A 20,607-nucleotide genomic window follows, 5' to 3' on the forward strand; every position below is an offset into this window, starting at 1 on the left:
TACAAAATAAGAAAAGCATGTGCCTAGGGCTGATTATCCCATTCACATTTCACTTACTACATCTTGCATGCCAAGTAGAGAGATGCATGTGCTTAGAAGCTGAAGAAGAGAGAGCTTTTGGGAGGCAGAGAGCCCTTTAAATACTAAATTGTGTTCTCACCCAGGTGGAGACTCAGGTGAGATATTTATTTTGATTTTTTTCTCTACATAAGTTTTCTGACTATTCTAAAATTTGATTTGGAAATGACGCCTATATTAGCAATTAGTTATTTCCTATGAAGATATGGTTCACCTACGTATGTGTGTGTGTGTGTGATATTTGGTGCTTTCCATTTTCAGTGTTTTCTTTTTCTCATTGAAAAAGAAGTCATAAGATGTAAACATGGGATTTTCTATGTTATTCAAGTCTTTTATATCCTTTTTATTTCTTAATTATGACCTGTATTCTCCAACCATTTTTTAAATCTATCCTCCCCTATGCATTGAAGCCATATAGTATTAAATAATACATTAACGTTATTTGTACTTAATAACTACATTTATATAATTAATAGTGATATATAACTTATAATATATTCATATATTATCTATAATAATAGATATCTTATATGTATATTTATTATAATATATAATTTTGTACTAACATATTCATATTATTCTGTAATATATATTTATAGTAATAACATTGATAACGACATATATTTTTATATAACTTCAAATCCCCTCTCCAGACTCTAGAATCTCTGGTCACTGGGTTCCTAGCATGTGACCAAATCAACCTCTGCAAAACCATTTCTCTCTCTGTTGTTTCCATGTCATTTGTAGACTTGTTTTCTGCTAGTGTTTAGAGTTGCTATTCACCTATTCATGATGTTTTTTTGCTAACACTTATAAATCAAACAAGTTATGATGACAGAGTACCTAGTCCAATTCAAGTCATGAACTATATATGTAAAATTTTAAAAATAAAATATTATCTAACAAGTACCTTTATAAAAGTTGTTGATACTTTCAAACATGCTTCTAATAACTATTATCACTTAGTTGATTGCTTGAAGAAATATTCTAGATATTCAAGATGGTTAATAGAGGGTTAGTATGGTGGTAAAAGGAGAGAGGGAGAAAAAGTAGAGACCTCCCCTCTCAAAGCAGGGTTCAGGGGAGATAGCAGTTGTTTAACTTGGCCAACGGAGAGGAGAGGGGGAGTGAGTAGTTCCCCCCTTCAGCCTCCTTTCAGCTATGACTGCTCACCCCCAAACTGCCTCTTGACTTCCCTCTACTACTAATATCTTTCCTCAGAGAGAGAGAGAGAGAGAGAGAGAGAGAGAGAGAGAGAGAGAGAGAGTTACCCTCCCCCCTCAAGCTGGAGCTGGTTTCCATTCACACTAGAGTAAGCTGGGGAAAAGATGACAACTTTATTCTAACTGATCAATTTGGGAATAACACAAGGAAATGGCTGTGGGAAGGGTTTTTGTTAGGAAAGAGGGAAAGGTGTCCCTATTTTAGCTACCCTTACCTCCCTCCTCAAGTTGGGGAACCCAGGCCGTGGCATCCTTGGGCCCTGAGAGATTCATGCTTGGATGGCCCTGGTCTTGGCCCGCCTGGGCACTGTCCAGACCCAGGGCACCAGGAGCTTTCAGGTGATCTTGTCAGCTGCTTGGTGTCTTCTCCAAACTGGCCTCCAACTTCAGTTGGGAATCGGTAGGAGCAAGGGTGTCCAATCACCAGGAAAAAGATGTAAGTCTTTCCTCAGGAGAAAAGTCTTGACCACACCTTTTCTTAGGCTGTCTCAGTATTAAGAGAGCTAACTGCCTTTCTCTGACAGACTCTCTTGCTCTCTCAAGATTCCAGAACATCTCCTGGGGCCCCTCCCCTGCTGTGGCTGAGGTTCCAGAAATTTCCCAGACTGTAACTCCAGTTCTAGGGTTTGAAACCTCTATCACAACGAATCCTATCACATTGTTTCAGAAATGTATATTAAGAATGAACTTAGGAAAGTTTCTTAGCACCCAAGGCACAAATAAGCTATAAGAAGTTATCAAAGAATTTCTCAGCATGTTCAACTTTTTTTAAACATCTGATTATTTTCCTTAACAATTTCATTCTTGATTTCTTATGAAATTGTGTATATTCTAATTTTATTTTTTGTAAATTAACGGAACTAAACAGATTATTTCATTAACCAATTAGTTGTGAGCTTCTATCTCAGTTTACAACCTACTCCCTACCCTTTACCCCCCTAGCCTCCCCCCCAAAAAAAAAAAACCCTGGGGAAGCTGGATTTTCCACAAGGTTTATTTCCTTCAAAACCTTAGACTTTTAGACTTGAATAGATACAAATATGGATTGTACAATTTTAACAGTGTAATAAGCATTATGAATATCTGTTTAAGGAATTAAAATATATATCAGAGGAGAAAGTTCATAGTCAAGGGTTGCTTCTCTCTATCACCACCATTGATTGACTTTTTTCTTAAATTTGTGGAAATGTAGTTTCACCCTTTACTTCTCTCAAAATGGCAGTCACAACACCCAAATTAAATTTAGTTCTTTCTGGAAATATCCTTTTAGTCTTTATCAAAACTGAAGGTTAGTTCCTTTGGCATTTCAGGAAAGTGGTTCTTTTTGACATTTCTATCAGTATCTAGTACCATCTCCAACTTTGGCAAATATAGTAGACAAAATGATTGTTAAACTGCCTCTCTTCCAAGATAGTATTGATTTAAAAATGTACTTTAAAAAATGTACATTGAATATCTGTAAAGCTATAAAGCACCTTCAAGATCTAGTCCAATTTCTTTATTTTATAATTGAGGAAACTGAGACTAAAAGAGATTAAGGGAGTTGCTTAAGGTCATGTGAGTAGCAAGTAGTAGAGCTGAGACTTCTACTTATCTCTCCCAATTTCCATTCCATTGATCTTTCTATTCTGTTATGCTCCTCAGCTGAATGGAATTTTTGGGTGCTTATACTGAAATTCTCTTAGGATAATGACAAGTATAAGCATTTAAGGAAAATCATTCAACTGTTTGGTGACAGGCTTTCTAAAACTTTCTTAAAACTAATGAGAAAAAGAGAAAAAATATAGAAAATTGCTAGAAAATTACATTTGTCACTTTAGATTTGATAGCAGGGGAGATATTAGAAAAATGATCATGTCTTTTATTCATATAGCACTTATGTTTTTGAAGCACATAGACAACCATAAACTTATTTATCCTTATGGTAAATCCTGTGAAGTAGGATGGGAGGGATTACTTGGCAGAGAGGGGAACTGAAGGGGATATTAAAACAATTAAATCCCTTATTAAAGATGATACAGTTAATCAGTCAACTGCAAAACAAAGACCAGAATCTTACTTTCCCTACTGGTATTCTTTCCGCCTAACCATGCTGACTCATCCGATACTTAAATTTATGGCCAATTTACAAACACGAAGAAAGGGAAATGATGCTGGATCAGGGCGTCTACACTTTTGAAAACATATCATGTTGGACTAATTTAATATCCATCTAGGGGAGAGATTTTTGCCTCTTTTCCTTGGCTTCTCCTGAAGTTTGGGATTTCCAAACTTCTTTTGAGAGGCAGCCATTTGGATTATTAAATGCTCTGTGAACCTTAAAGTGATATATTAACATGAGTTGTTCCCCCACCAAAGTGCTTTGGGCACCCATGGTTCAGTAAATTTGATCCTGCTTTTTGTTAAAAAACAGTTATGTTATTTGGGATAGACTAATAAATCATAATAGACATTAACTCATTTAACAAGGATTAGTTTATCACATTAAGTTAACACAGAACAAAGTCTTGAGAAAATGAGACACAAGAAAGGTAAGTTTTGGTAAAGGACAAGAATGAGGGAAATTTCTTACCTTTGTAAAGTAGGACATGTTGGGTATTGCAAGGGGGGGGCACAAATAGCATGCAGTCTTTATGGCATGTTAGAAGGTTGCCCCTCAAAATGGAGTGAAGGTGATTTTCACCTGCTTAAATTTGTCTAGGTCTAGTTTCTTATCCTAATTCCTCCTCCTTTTACTTTTTTAAAGCCTTCCTTATGTGTCATTTCAGGTAAACCAAGCAGCATGGGCTCTAAGTTTCTAGAAATGCTGAGACATACCTTATTATGTTTTTATTATCTTTCCATATTTTCCATCATATGTAAGCTTTTCAACTGAAGGCAGTCAGAAGGAATTGTAAATTGTATAGCACTCTAGGGAATATGAAATTTGGGTGATTGAGAATTGATTTAGTCTAGATGGGCTTTAAGAATGGTCCTAACTTTGCTACATTGATTAATTCCATCCTCAATTTCTCTTTTACTGTTTAAATATGTACTTAGGTACATCAATCCACTTTAATTTTACTTTGGAGAGAAGAATTGGGGTGGGGGTGAAAAGAAATGAGTTCAGGTTGAAGTAATTGGTTGTTGTCATAATTTCACATGCTGTGTTGTGACTTCTCAATGATGTAAGAACTGAATATCCACTCTATGGATTATTCATGCTCTTATTATTGTTATTTCCTTTTCTTCCTCCTCTTTCTCCTTTTCTTGATATTCCTTTTTTCATGTTTTCTCTTTTCTTTTCTTCCTTTCTTTCCTCTTTCCCAGTTTTGTCCTTTTCTCCTCTTCCTCATTTTAAAAGTAATAAACCTAATATACCACTTTCATCATATTATTCTTTTGACTAAGAACTTTCATTGACTTACTAGTCAAAGTCCCAAATCATCAGGCTTGGAATAAAGGGTTTTAGAGACTAGCTCCAATATATTTTTTATTTCATGCTACTCCTCTTCATTTGGTTTAGACTTCATTTAAAACTGGAGCGGGCAGCTTGGAGTGGGCCCCTAGATGCAGTGGACAGAGGGCCGAGTCTGAAATCAGGAAGATTCATCTTTGTGAACTCAAATCTGGCCTCAGACATTTACTAGTTGTAAGATCCTGGGGAAGTCATTTAACCCTGTTTGTCTCAGTTTCCTTGTCTATAAAATGAGCTGGAGAAGGAAATTGGAAGCTCTAGGATTTCTGTCAAGACAACCTCATATGGAATCGAGAAGATTCAGACATGACTGAAAAGTCTAAACAAAATTGGAGTACTCTTCTCCATAAATGTCTTCTCCTCTATGCTTTTGCTCTAACAAGTTTTGTGTATTTGGAATTCTCTCCCCTACATCTCTTCTTCTCACAATTTTTATCATTGAAGAACCAGATCATGGCATCACCTCCTCCATGACACCTTTAAAAAATTCTTAGCCAGAAGCCATCTTCTGATCTTATTGTTAATGCTTCATAAATTTTTTAAAAGAAGTGAATAAAAGAAGTGACTTTTGAAAATGAACTTCATTTGGAATCTCAAAATACTTTTCAAAAAGTTCTCTACTAAATGTATCATATTCTCATTTGGATGATAATTATCTATGTATATATCTTAATCACCTCTTTTAAATTAAAAATCCCTTGAGGGGTAGGGACTATATGTTACTTTTTTTGTACCTCTCCCCCCCAAAAAAATCATTCCTTCATTTAACAAATATTTGTTAATAAATTATATATCTATATCTATATCTATATATCTGTATATCTGTATTCTGTCTTAGTCAGGTCATATTTGCAATATTTTATTTATGTCTAGGTGCCAGTTTAGAAAGGACACTTATGACCTGGAGAATATACAAAGAAGGTCAATCAAATGGTAAAGGAGCCTTTAATTCCATTATGTATGAGTATTAGTTGAAGGAATGGGAGGTTTTTAGCCTAGAGAAGAGAAGATTCAATGGAGACAATAAATTTTTAAATACTTAAAAGGTAATTGTGTAGAAGAAGAATTAGATTTTTCCTGTTTGACAAGCCTAGGAAAAAGAAGCAAAATTTTCAGAGGCAAATTTAGATTTGATGTATGGGGAAAATTCCTAAACAATTAGATTTATTTGAAAGAGGAATGGACTATCTCAGGAGACAGTGAATTCTATTTATTAAAAGTCTTGGAGTAAATGCTGGATGATTACTTGTTACATATGGTGTAAGTGCTCTGAGATTTTGGGGGCTAGTATTTCTTCTTTATTGTCATGTGAAATGTGAACATCTAAAATAAAAAATAATTATGTGAATTTCTAATGGAATATTGATTTATTTTTGTAAAGGTTAACTCTAAATATTTAACCTCTATTTTGTTAATTTCTGCTTCTATATGTCTAGAAATGAGGCAAATGATTAGATTCTTAATATTGGTTTCTCTTCTTTTTCAGGAAGTATTTTGGAGAAAAAATTGGCCTGTATTTTGCTTGGTTGGGTTTATATACTTCATTCCTCATTCCGTCTTCAATAATTGGGGTGATAGTCTTTCTCTATGGCTGTGCTACAATAGAAGATGATATTCCTAGGTAGGTATACTTAAGAGAATATTGAATTGTCTTTTATATGTCAATAACTTGACTTGCTTTTATTGTAATAATTCACATTTATGGAGTACCTAAAGTTTAGAAAGCACTTTCTTTACAACAGTTTGTGGAGTTGGTCATAAAAGTATCTTTAACCCCCAAAAGCTTGTGGATTCAAGTTGGGAGGGAAGAAGTAGAGTGAATGAAGGATGAGAAAATGTTGATCATTAAAAGCCATTTTGGTAGATCTCAGTGGAATACTTCACATTGAAATTCAGCTATATTGGGCATATAGGAACTCTTGTATAGTTGCATCCTGATCCTACTGCTGTTTAGATTTGTGCCAAATACAATTAAAGTAAGTAAGGCAGAATTGTTGAAGAGTCTGATAAATTCAGTTGATATTGATTATCATGTGAAATTTAATTAATATAAAACTAGGGATCTGAGAAGGCTTGTTCAGAGATATATATGAGTATTAATGCTGAGACATGAACTCATAGTTCCTTTGATCTAACCCCAGTACTTTCCCATTATCCCAGTAGTGTGGTGCCTTTCTTGTTCTACTTTGGATGAATGAGGGTATTGACGTTTCAGCAAAATGCTTCCATATCTTGAGTCTAAAGAAATAATGTTTTCTATGAAGTCAATCCTGTGCTCAACAAATCTTTATCTGATATGCTTTATCTTCCATTAGTTAAATTTAGATTTGTATTTTTCTGATGAGAGACAGGAGATCTGATTATCTTTTTAAATGGAGATAACCTGGTGTCCATTCTAAAATTATCTTATAAATTAGTTGTTTTGAAGATTCCTATTAGTTTTATCATCAAAAGGTGATATTTTACTTTGTATACAAACTTGGGGGAATATACCCATTTTAGAATCTGAAGCTGCCCAATTCCTTAATGATACAAGACACCCTGTGGATATTTAAGGCAGGATTTCTACCTACATGGAGGTTTTTATATGTAAAATCATGGTATCATGAAATAATGCCATTTTTTCCTTTTAAAAAGGGAAGCTTACTCAAGTTTTTTTTTTTTTTAATTTTGTAAACCCATATCTTCCGTCTTGGAGTCAATACTGTGTATTGGCTCCAAGGCAGAAGAGTGGAAAGGGCTAGGCAATGGGGGTCAAGTGACTTGCCCAGGGTCACACAGGTGGGAAGTGTCTGAGGTCAAATTTGAACCTAGGACCTCCTGTCTCTAGGCCTGGCTCTCAGTCCACTGAGCTACCCAGCTGCCCCCGATTACTCAAGTTTTTATTAAAAGATGGCTGGCCAATTTGGATATCTTTACCTCTTTAGGTAATGATTCCCAAACATTAGAAGATTGAAATGCTATACATGCTAATGCATATATATGTATGTGTATATATGTAAATATATACACATACATATATATCCTATGTATACACTAGCATGTATTTAAATATATGTACCACACACATGCCTGTTCACATGTATATATTGTACATACCCATATAAATACACATTTCTATCACTTATGTGTATGTGTATATATATATATATGTACATGTATTTGTATGTGCATAGAAAGGTTTATAACTGAACCAAAATATATATAGGAGAGGTCAGGATATCTGTTGAATCCAGACTTTTCTGTCATGTTTTGATTAAAGGGCTCTGACTGAAATACTTGGACTTACTTGAGTCCAAAAAATAGGTCCTATTCAAGTTACTAAGACTCATCTCTGTCTAAATTTTACCCAGCCCTATTCTATAAGCCAATTATTTGCCTATAGGGAATATTTCCAGAGTATAAACTTAAAGTTACCTTGGGTTTTCACTTTGCCATTCAAGATTTATAAAGTACTTACTATGTGCCAGTCACTGTTTGGTTGCCCAGTGTCACACAGTTAAAAATATGTTGAAAGTAGGACTTGAATGCAGTTATTCTTGCCTTTAAGGTAAGCCATCTATTTGCTAAGCCAGCTTCTCTATTGATAGAAGGCAAAATTCCTGTGTAGTGAATTATCTCTAGTGTAATTTGATTACTTTAAGCTATTGTAAATACAGTATTTGAAATGGGTATATAAACCAGAGTGAACCTGAGGTCCTAATAGTGAGCAAGGAGAGTTGAACATCTACCAGAAGCAAGAGATCAGAGAGTTAAATCCTTGGGATGGAGGGCAGGTGAGTGGGTGTGGAGATGAATATCCCCCCTTCCCATAGTACTTTTCCTTCTGCCCCAGAGATATTAGTTATAGAGACCCAGACAAAGTGGCAGAGCTTTTGGACCTGAAAGATGACATTTCTGTAGAGAGGAAACCCATGGAGTTTCTTAAGTAGGACTATGAGTTTTAAGGTGGGAGTTCCTTTAAGGTAGGAGTTTCTTAACCTTAGCTTACTGGAGGAGTGTAGAGAATTTATTAACCTTTTTCTTTGTATAGAATTGAGTACATATGATTCATGGACCAAGAATTGAGAATGTAGCCCTGGTGCTGCTCCTACAGATGATGGGAAGGGGCTTGCCTCCCTAACAATTCCAAATTTTTTCTCTTCTTTTAGGTTAGTATGTGAAAGGTGGATGACTATATATGTCCCTAGAATGGAAAGTAAGACTCATTGGAAAGGAGGAAAGTATCTTGATGATTCTGGGCTACTTTCATTCATTGGTGCTTTTCTGCATTCTTTCTGTGGGATGAAATAAAAACTCTTGGATCTGGTATTCATTGTTACTATGAGTCTTGCATGAGAACTGGGGCCCTTTTATCCTCATTTGTGCAGACATAGTCATGAGTTATATTCTTAGGATTCCAGAAGAAATTCTGTGTGAGCAAAACAAGTCAAAGAGAGCAACTTTTGAAGAGCACCAAATGTTGAATACACTTGTTCATGAAACCCAAAGCTTAAGACAACAGATGAAAGATCAGTAACACTTTTAGGAAAATCAGAAGAAAGTTAAATTGTTGGGAAAACCAGTTAGAATAAAAAGTAACTTTAAAAGATCAGGAGGAGATTATGAAGGAAATAGCATGTAAAATAAAAGTAGGATACCTAAAACCCCCCCAAACTTAACAAATGATAGTTGTCTTAAGTAGAAAACCAAATTATAACAATGTCTGTTTACTGAAAAGAACATGGATTCAGAAAAATCATAGGATCATCAAAAAAGAATAGAAACTTATACAGAATCAAATGATGGACCTTTGTGATAACTTCAGATACAACAAACTCAAGGTTATTGACATGCTAGAAATTTGAGAAAAACAAAAGAATTTGAACATGACATGCCAGATTATACAAAAAGAAAAATTTCCAAAATTAGCAAAACAAAAACAGTACTAAGCATACATAGACCATGGACCCAATTTTCCAGACCAGACCTTTATTTCTGAAGACAAATGGTAATATTATACCAACAAATTGCTGATCCCAATGAGAAAAATCAGAGGTTCAACAGTTCTAGACATACTGTAATTATGTCCTAAAAATTTAACAATATGAAAAAATAAGATGTAAGAAGTGATACAGAATTAATTTATCAAGGAAAATTAGTCAAGACCTCAATATACTTCTCAAGGAAGTCAAAGTTTATCAGAGAAATTAGAATATAGCATCTAAAAAATTAAGAATGATGGATCAAAAATTCAGAATAACCTCCTCATATGATGATACATTTTATGCCAATCCCAAAATGTAGTTTACATATGTGGTATGCCTATAAAAGATATATATTCCTTTCTAATGGAATAATTAGAAAGGAAAATCCAACAATTTAAAAACTAAGTGAAAATTGAATACATTTTCTAATGATAAAAAACTTGAAAAAGGAATATATTTGCCTTAATAATAGAAAGGAAAAATTTTATTAATCAAACAAATAGAAGAAATCACTAGATATGGGCCAGAAGGGTTTGATTACTTAAAAATAAATGAATTTTATAAATAAATAGCAGGACCTTCAAAATTGTGAGAAAAGGAATTCATTTGAAAAAGGAAATATTTGGAGTAGATATGTCAAATATACTAGATCTGCTATCCAGAATAAATCTACCGGGAACTTATTTTATAATTGCAAAGAACAAATATATTTACCATGTTGGAGTAATGGTCAGTGGGGGTAAATAAGTAATTTTTAAAGGAGGGAACCTGAACTCTTAATAACCATATGAAAAGAAGTTCAAATTCCCTAATATCAGAGAAAAGTAGAATAAGACTAAACCAAAATGCTACCATTTCCCCAGTAAAATGTCAAAATAATAAAATTGAATGTGGCCAATGTTGTATAAAATAGTTTAATACATTGTTGGTTGGGTTGTACACTGGTGCAAACATTCTGTAGAGCATTATGGCAATAAAACAGATCATATCTTTTTGACTTTACAATTTTCCTCCTAGCTTTATAGGACACTTAAAAGCGTCCTATGATGGGGAGAAAATACTCATATTCCAAAATTACCCATAGCTGTACAAACTTTTTTTTTTTAATCTATTGATGATAGAGGGAAAAAAGCTCCCATGTAAACAACTGACATGTTAAATGATTGTGTGTTCTTATACCTTAAAAGGGTAATTATAAATCTAAAGATATATTAAAAATAAGAACTAAAAGTTGACTTGGGGACACAGAGCAAAAGTAACTCTTGTTTGTTGTTTATTATTTTGTTTCTGATTTGTCAAAAATGAGATATTTATGTGATTGTAATTATTTATTTTCCATGTTTATTTGAATATTTTTCTTTATCATAATTACATGTATAATAAAAAATTTTTAGATACAGAGATCTTCACCACTTAAAAGGTAGATGACATACTTTCCAAAATACAGATCTTTAAATGGAGGGACTCGGAATCTATTCAAGGAGTTGAAATAAATGGCTTATGAGTACATTTCTAACACTGGAATTCTATGACTCTGTGTCTTGAAAAGGAACATAAGTCTCTGGAGGAGAAGAGTTTAAAAGTCTGTTAGAAAAATTAGACTTAAGAGAATAATCATTGAGAAGGGAACTGGTAGACAGACAAAAGAATGGGGACTGCTGAAAAACGATGGAAGGATTTGAGAAGAAAAGCCATTAAATACAGATTTTAATGGATTTCAAAGGTTGTGAAGGTAATGGATCTTTAGGAAAGAATAAGTATTTAATATCAGTAGCAAGTATTTCAGCATGCTGGTTATTTGAGGCATATAAAGACTGTATATATGGAAATTATAACTTAGTAGGTCAGAGAAACCAAATAAATATGTAATCTACATAATTATCCAAAGACATTCTATTCTAGTTAAGGATTGCATTGGGGTTTAGTGGCAAATCTGGGATTATTTTGAATGGTTTGAGTATGGATGGCAATAATCAAAGAAAACTTCATAAAGGAAATGGCCTTTAACTGTGATTTAAAGAGGGAGAAGAATGTATGCTGGAGGACCAGAAAGGAGTCACTTTTTAAATTATTCAGTTCATTACCAAGCAAAGGAATGAGAGTTTATGGAATCTATGTAAATTATTATGTAAATAATACAAGCATATGATGGCAAGGGCCTCAAGATGTCTTAGGGAAAATCCTAGGAATTCATATCTGAAAGGAGGATTAGATATTTTCCTGCAAGTTGTCTCTCACACAAAGGTCTTATGTATCATGCACTTGACTAACAGTTTGGGAAATACCCTAAATAGTAACAGATAAGAAGAAATATTAAGAAAGAGTATTATCTTTTCTTAGGTCAGCCAGTTAAGTGCTGGCTTAAAATCCCAATATTTTTTTATCTCGACCTAAGACGTATTAAATGGTACATCAGAAACAATGACCTTGTGTTGATGAGTTCCAATGTTGGTCCTCAAAATTCTGAAACTTAACTTCATTGAAAATCAAGTTTTGTGAAATTTTGAGGGAAAAAAGACCACCACCAATAGTTTCATGATGGGTGGAATAGCTATATGCTGGTTTATATTAGGACATGGAAATTATGCTATAGTTTTCCAGAAGGAAGGTATGGAAAAGTGACCACTGAAGCCAGAAATTTTCAGTTTATGCTTGTTATGAACATATATGTTAAAAAGCCATGTCCATCATAGACATCTTATTTACTAGCTTGGAGTCTTCATTTTGGGCTGCCATTTGGCCAGGATCAGAACAGGACCTGGCACAAAGGGAAGGTCCTAGTGATAAGATATTACACATATGACCATAGTAAATTCTCAGTATTTTTTGAATTGGTTTGTGAGGTAGCAATAGCATGAAAATCCTCAGTATCTAGTATTGTATATGTGTGTAGTCTACACTTGTAACATATCTCATGTGGGATTATTGACAAACATCTGCTAAGCACCTGTATTTCTGTGTGCAAAGGCAACCAGAGGATAAAGAAATTATTTGATGATTCTAAACTGTAAAACAAGCTGGATTAAAATTCTCAAATCCCCTCTTTTCTCCTTAATAACAAATTCTAAGGCTTAAAACATGTGGATAATTATATCAGTGTTCACCTCTCTTTGCCTGTGTAAGCAGTATTGTGGTTCAAGATGAATAATTCATTAATTGACTTTGTAGTTCAGTTTCAGAAATCTGGTTATTAATAAATACCATTTGTTAGCTCTATTGTATTTACTTTTCAGTTAGATGATAGAGGAGAGAAAGATATGTTAGGGCTCTTAGTTATATTAAACTCTTTTGCCTTACTTATGAAGATGATCAATTTTGTGTATCATTTGGGGAAAATGTTAGTTCTAGGCTAGTTTCCTTTGAAATTCAGTAAGTTTGACAGGAGATTGAATAAAGGTATTGTAATGTCATTGAAATATTATACAGTGGCAGAGTATCATAAGAACTGCTTGCTACAAAATAAATAACAAAAAGCTCTCCCCATAATGAATTCCAATATCACATTAAAAATAAATTTTGTATTATTTTTTGGGGTTATCTGTAGGGCAGTTGCCTTCTTTATGTGCACATGATCAATGGCAGGGCAAAATATTATATTTTACTAATAACAGATATTATTATTTTGTATGCAAAGTACTTTCCATTCAGTGTTTCAATACTTATTTCGCAAAGACAATTCCACAACGTGGGTTCATATCATTCTTCCTGTTCTTCATATGCAAAACTAAGGCAAAAAGAAGGATCTTATTCTTTTCATTAACCACTTCAAGGAGAACCTTGAAGAGTATATGTACACTATGAGGAGCTGCCTAATTCAGAATACTTTATCAGGATATACATCTGCATTAATTAATATTTCCTTTTAGGGACACTCCCCGCTAAAAACTAATAGTCCCAACAGTTGTCTGATCTAATGGTCTTAATTAATTGGTTTTTCTATAGCCACTGTAAAAACACTTGCAGATGAAAAATGAACACTTGAACTTATTAGGACCATGCCATTTACCATTTCAGTTGCAAACTAATTTTTTAATGAAACTAGAAATCCTTAAAATTTGACAGTGCAAAGATGTCAAAATTTCTAGACATAGTCTTTCAGTTTCCATTTTGTTAACAGATAATCTTTTCACACTTGGGAACTGTTTGAATCAGAATGTCAGAGCTGAGAGGGGCCTTAGCTAGTCAAGTTCAGTACTTTCCCTTTACATATGAGGAAATTCTCAATAAACATGATCATAGACTGAATGTTGGTTCTTAGTTGGCAGATTCACTTGTCAATAAATCTTCCAGTCTCTTATTAATATCAATGTTCTGAGGAAAGGAGAAAGGAACACGTGGGCATCTCCTTGGACTGGTTTTACTTTTTCACCCAAACTCTGCATCTGGAAACTGAGAAACAACTTATTAATTCAGGCAGAAATCTTCTCATTTTCTTTTTTTACTGGACCAGCTCAGTAGCACCCTCTACTGCCCTTTTAAATAGAAAGCATAGTTGTTATGTCAAGTTCCAAGCATTCCTTTCTCCTACTTCTTTTGGAGCAAAGTCAAAATTTTATTTTCATAGAATCTATAATTTCGTTGTAGTGGTCCTCTAAATTTAAGAACACTGATTTTACTGCCTGTCAACTAATTTAGGATGGTCAAAATAGATGATTTCATTCATTTTATTGTGGAATGTCTTGGAAGACAGTTTTGGGATAAGGAGGAAGGGGACAAGTTTGGAGAAATTAAAGGCTATTAATTTTGTGGAATTATTTGCCTTTTAAAAAAATAATAATGGAGAAGGAAATGGCAAACCACTCCAATATCTTTGCCAAGAAAACCCCAAATAGCATAATGAAGAATTGGACATAATTGTAAAAAGGCTGAACAAAAATCAATAATAAATAAATTTTCATTGTGAATTTTATCACCAAAAAAGGAACATTTCCATATATGAAATAGAATATAAAATATTAATCTTTATTCCATGTAGCTCACCTTAAAAAGCATATTATTAATTCAACATATTACTTTCAATGATATCCTGCATGTTGGTGATTCCTTTTGAACTTCCTGTGTTCTTTTTTCTTCATTTAAAAATGTTTCAATGCCGCAACCATTTTCCCCTTCTTTTTGTTTCGTCACATTTTACTTTGCTGTTGCTGGCTTTCCTCTAACTTCCCATCTTTATTTAGGGAGAAAAGAAAAAAAAGCCCCTGTAATCATTGCCAAGCAAAACAAATTCAAACAGTGACTATGCCTGAAAATGCCCATTTCTTTCTACATCTTGAGTCCATCACTCCTTTGTCAGGTAGTATGGCTAATGTCATTCATCATAGGTCATTTATAGCCAACTTAATTATTTCTTTGATCAGAGTTGTTATATATTTCTTTTTTATTTTTAGTATTTTTATTATTTCATAGATTGCCCTTCTGAGTTCACTTTGCATCAGTTCACACAAGTCTTCCCAATATTCTCTGAAATTATCTCCTTTATAATTTCTTAAGCTATAGTAATATTCTATTATTTCATTTACCATAATTTGTTTAGCCATTCTCTAATTGATGAAACACCCCTTTATTTCAAATTCATCACCATGATAATAAATACTGATATAATTTTTTTTTTGGTAATATGTGTCCTTTTGCCTGATCTCTTTGGTGTATAAAGCTCATAGTGGTATTGTTGTGTCAAGGGTATGTGGTTTACATTTTGTGTATAGATTCAAATTGATTTCCAGAATAGCCAGAAAAATTGTTAGAACATTAGCATTCCTAACTTCTGACATGCCTCCGAATAACTGTTACTTTCCCTTTTTCTTCTTTTTTCTATCTTTGTCAATCAAGTGAGTATGTGATACAACCAAAGCATTTTACTTTGCATTTTCTCATTAGTAATTGGAACATTGTTTCATCTGACTGCTGATAATTTTGATTTCTTCTATTCAAAACTACGTTTTCAAATCCTTTTACCTATTGGTGAATGATTCTTGTTCTTATATATTTGAGTCAATTACTTATTCTTGAATATTAGGTCCTTTTCAGAGAAACATGCTCCATAGATTTTCTTTCACAACTTAACTCTTTTCATTTTAATTGTATCTATATTGATAATGCTTGTATAGATGATTTTCAATTTTGTGGAATGTTGTTATTTTTATTCCTCTCTCTACCCCTATCTTTGGTGAAGAACTTTCCCCTATCCATATTTGTGAAGGATATCTCCTTCTCTACTTTTAAGTATATTACTTTTAATTAATATATCTATTTGAACTTTATTGTGGCAGATGATTTGAAATGTTGCCTACATTTAATTTTTGCCATTCTACTTTCCAGTTTTCTTAGCAATTTTTGTTAAACATTGTGTTTTTGCATCATTTATTTTACAGGTCTTGCTGTGTTTGGCTTATGTATACTTTGTACCAAATCTATTCCAAGAACTGACTTTTTTTCCTTTTCCTTTTTTAACCAGTACCAAATGGTTTTGAAGATTATTGCTTTATGATATTTTGAAGTGTAGTATGTTGAATTATCTTTCATCTTCAAATGAATTTTGTTTGCATTTCCTTCTAGCTCTGTAAGGTAATTCTTTTGAAAGCTTGGTATGGCACTGATTGATTAACATAGACAATAATAACAAATTATATTGGCTCTGTCTAATCAGGAAAAATTAATGGTTCAATTCTCTCTTGATTTCTCTAAAGAATAATTCATGATTGTATTCATATAGTTTCTGCCTGTCTTGGATTCCAAAATATTCTATATAATTTGGAATTATATGAATATAATTTTTCCTTCTATCACTCTCTGTTAGATTTTATTGGTAATATACAGAAATTGATAATTTATATGACTTTATTTTACATCCTGCTATTTTGATGAAGTTATTTCAATTAATTTTAGTTTTTTTTTTAGCTTTTCTCAGTAGGCAAACATATTATCTACAAAATCAATAATTTTGTTTTTTCTTTGTCTTTTTTATTTCTTCTACTATTTTTTCTTTTTGCTATAACTAGCCTTTCTAGTACCATATCAATAATAGTGATAATAATGGGTCTCCTTTTTAAACTCTTGATCTTGCTAGAAAGGTCTCAAGCATTCTCCATTACATGTAATTGCAAATCATGGATTTAGAGATATACCTGTATATTGTGGAAAGGTTAATTGATTCTTATGTTTTTAAAATAAGAACCAGATATTGTATTTTGTCAAAAATATTTTGCATCTTTTAATATGATCATGGGGCTTTTTCAAATTAGGGTTTACCTAATATTGAACCATCTCTGTTTTTAGGTATAAGTCTAGCCTTATCAGAGTACATAAACTTTTTTGTCCTTTTGTTGGGGCAGCTTTGAAAATAGTTTATTAAATCTCTGCATCAATATTCATTAGGAAATATTCAACTAATTGTTTTGTTTTATCTCTCGGGCATAGTTATCACAATCATATTTGAATCAGAAGATTTTTGGTAGACCCTCTTCCTGTTTGTGAGGACAGTTAATTATTGGAATTAATTACTCTTTAAAAGATTGATTGAATCCATATCAATGATTTCAGTGGTCCTAATATTTTTTTTCTTTTTGAAGTTATTTTATACCTTGTTTAGGTATGTTTTCTGGTACTGTTTTGAAATTCTTTACTTCATGTTCTATTAATCCAGATATATAAATATTTTAAAAATTATTGATCTATTTCATCTATCATATTAGTTGTCATTTAATTAGGCCAAATAGTTTCTAATAATGTTCCTTATTTTTCTTCATTTATTGTGAGTTCTTTTTTACTTATAGTAGAAATTTTGTTTTCTCTTCTTTTTTAAAATTCAGGTTAGGTTTGTTTCTATTAAAAATAACTCCCAGTTTTGTTTATAATTTAATTTTTTAACTTAAATTTTGTTAATTACTTCTTTGTTTTTTGGGGTTTCAATTTTTATATTTTGTGGGTTTTAAAAAAATACTGCTTATCTAATGTTGTAAACCTCAAAATTCCTTAGACTTATAAATGTTGGAAATTTCACCATTGGGATATTTCATACTTGGAAAATTTCTTACTGATAGTCTATTGGAATGGGAACCCCATTGGCATGGGAGGTTCCTTCTCTTCCCTTCTTCAGATTACTTTAGGACAGAAACCTTTTGCTGAACAATGGAAAGGACTTTGACCTATGCTTAAGCATAGAACAGGAATTTCTTTGAATCATGATTGATTTTAGAATTGATACAATGGAGATACTTGGAATAAATCTCCACCCTATTCAGTCCTAACAGGATTGAGTAAGGGCTGCAGCCTAGATCAAAGATTTAATCATTTGAAAATATGACCTTCAACAGACATGTGCAAAAGCCAGAAACCTCTGGGTGGTCCTGGGTTAAGCTAGAGCCTCCATTGGCACAGGGAAATTGATGAACAGTGATTGGTAGATGGGAGAACTGAGAGGAGGAACTTGGAGGGTTTCCTAAAAGATAGGAGGGTCTGGAGACTGGAGGGAGTTGAGGAGTTTGGTCGGGGTGATTGCGGTGGACTCGGAGGAGCTTGCGCTGAAGGAAGCTGAAGGTGGGGGCCTCTGAGACTGTTTCTCCATTTTTGGTCACGTGAGTGATAGGGACTGATCTCTTTTCTTTGCCCCAGCTATCTAAGGGCTTGGGCCTTTTGGCCCAGCCTAAACAGAAGGGGTATTTAAGCCCTATACCCTTCTCTCCCCTTTTCTCTCTCTCTATCTCTAATTCCTTTCTTGCTCCTATTGTAATTAAACTCCAAAAAAGGCTGACGGCTGACTTGAGTTTTTCATTTAGGAATTACATAGCTGAATTCCTTGGCGCCCTTAAATTAATATATATCAGTCTTTAAAGTGATTCCCTTGTAACAATGTTTACCTGTATATCTGTTTCTGTGATCTGTTTTTTCTTTGTTTTGATTTCCCTTCAGGACTGCTTTAAGTGCACACCAAAAGTTTCTATATGTTATCTCATTATTTTCATTTTTAAATGAAATTATCTCTTATTTCTATGATTTTTATTTGATCCCTTGATTCACAAATACTATTCATATCTATTTATATTTGTGTCCTTCCTTTAAAGACCCTTTATTGATTTTAATTTTTATTGTATTGCACTTAATAAAGTATGTGTTTAATATTTCTACGTATTTATGAGATTTCTATGTCCTTGAAGATAGTTAATTTTTCTAAAGGTCTCATGTGCTGCTGATAAATGTGTATATCATTTTCTGTTCCCATTCAATAGTTATTAAAGAGCTTTGATACTTAACTTTTTCAAGGTTCCTTTAAGATCTGTAAGTCTTTTCTTATCTTTTTGTTAGATTTATCTAGTTTTCAAATGGATAGAGTTCTCCACCTATAATAGTATTGCTATCTAGTTCTTTCTGTAATTTGATTTTTTATGTATTTCAGATTTTTTTATCATTTAATTTATATATTACATTATCTCTTTTCTATGTGCTTTTTATATTTGGTATTAATATATACATATATGTAGATCAATACACATACATACATATCTGCATATTTCTATACATTTTCATAAATACATATATGCAAATATGCACATATCTGTGTATATGTCTGTATAGTGTTAATACTATTTCTCTGGCCATCATGACTTTAAGCATAAAATGATTTCCTTCTTTGTTTTGATATTTATTTTTACTGTTGTCTGAGATTATGGTCACTACCCCTACTTTTTTGATGTTCTCTTATAATAATTTTCTTTATTTCCTTATTTTTACTTTCTTTGCATATTTTTTGCCCCGTGTGTTTTTTTTTGTAAACAAAAAATTAGTGTTCTTCTTTCTAACTTATTCTGCTAATCTTTTCTCTCTCAAGAGTGATTTAATCTCATTCATATTCGGTGTTTGTTAATTTTATATGTCCCTCCATAATATCTTCTTACACTGCTTTGTCTCTTTTTTGCCTCAATTATTATTATTATTATTATTTTTTAGCTTTCAATGATTTTTTTATTTTATTTTTTTATTTTTAAACATTATCTTATTGGTTATTTCCAAACATTATTCATTGGAAACAAAAATCATTTTCTTTTCCTTCCCCCAACCCCCCACCTCTCTCATAGCTGACGCATGATTCCACTGGGTATCACATGTGTTCTTGATTCGAACCCATTTCCGTGTTGTTGGTAGTTGCATTAGAGTGTTGTTCATTTAGAGTCTCTCCTCAGTCATATCCCTTCCACCTCTGTAGTCAAGCAGTTGCTTTTCTTTGGTGTTTCCTCTGCTTGTGGATAGTGTTTTTTAGATCCCTGCAGATTGTTCAGGGACACTGCATTGCCACTAATGGAGAAGTCCATCACCTTTGATTGTACCACAGTGTATCAGTCTCTGTGTACAATGTTTTCCTGGTTCTGCTCCTTTCGTTCTGCATCACTTCCTGGAGGTTGTTCCAGTCTCCATGGAATTCCTCCAATTTATTATTCCTTTTAGCACAATAGTATTCCATCACCAACATATACCACAATTTGTTCAGCCATTCTCCAATTGAAGGGCATCCCCTCATTTTTGTCCCAAAAGTTGGGATCTTTGGGTTAATCATATACTGTCTTGCCGAGGTCACTTACCCCGAGTCTATTCCACTGATCCTCCTTTCTGTCTCTTAGCCAGTACCAAATCGTTTTGATGACTGCTGCTTTATAATATAGTCTAAGATCTGGGACTGCAAGGCCCCCTTCCTTTGTATTTTTTTCATTATTTCCCAGGATATCCTTGATCCTTTGTTCTTCCAAATGAACTTTGTTATGGTTTTTTCTAAATCAGTAAAATTTTTTTGGAAGTTCAATGAGTATGGCACTAAATAGATAAATGAGTTTGGGTAGGATGTTCATTTATATTATATTGGCTCGTATTACCCATGAGCAATTAATGTTTTTCC

At 33.1% G+C, this 20,607-nt stretch overlaps 1 protein-coding gene across 1 annotated transcript in view; it reads left to right on the plus strand.

Moving 5' to 3' along the window:
- The window catches only part of ANO2 (anoctamin 2), a 532,091-nt gene that overhangs the window by 266,139 nt on the left and 245,345 nt on the right, over positions 1 to 20,607 (plus strand). Inside the window, exon 9 of the mRNA XM_056799271.1 lies at positions 6,245 to 6,379. Within this exon, the coding sequence (XP_056655249.1) occupies positions 6,245 to 6,379 (135 nt within the window). The remainder of the gene's footprint in view (positions 1 to 6,244; positions 6,380 to 20,607) is intronic.

This window comes from Monodelphis domestica, chromosome 5 (genome assembly GCF_027887165.1).
Source record: "Monodelphis domestica isolate mMonDom1 chromosome 5, mMonDom1.pri, whole genome shotgun sequence".
Taxonomy (NCBI): Eukaryota; Metazoa; Chordata; class Mammalia; order Didelphimorphia; family Didelphidae; genus Monodelphis; species Monodelphis domestica.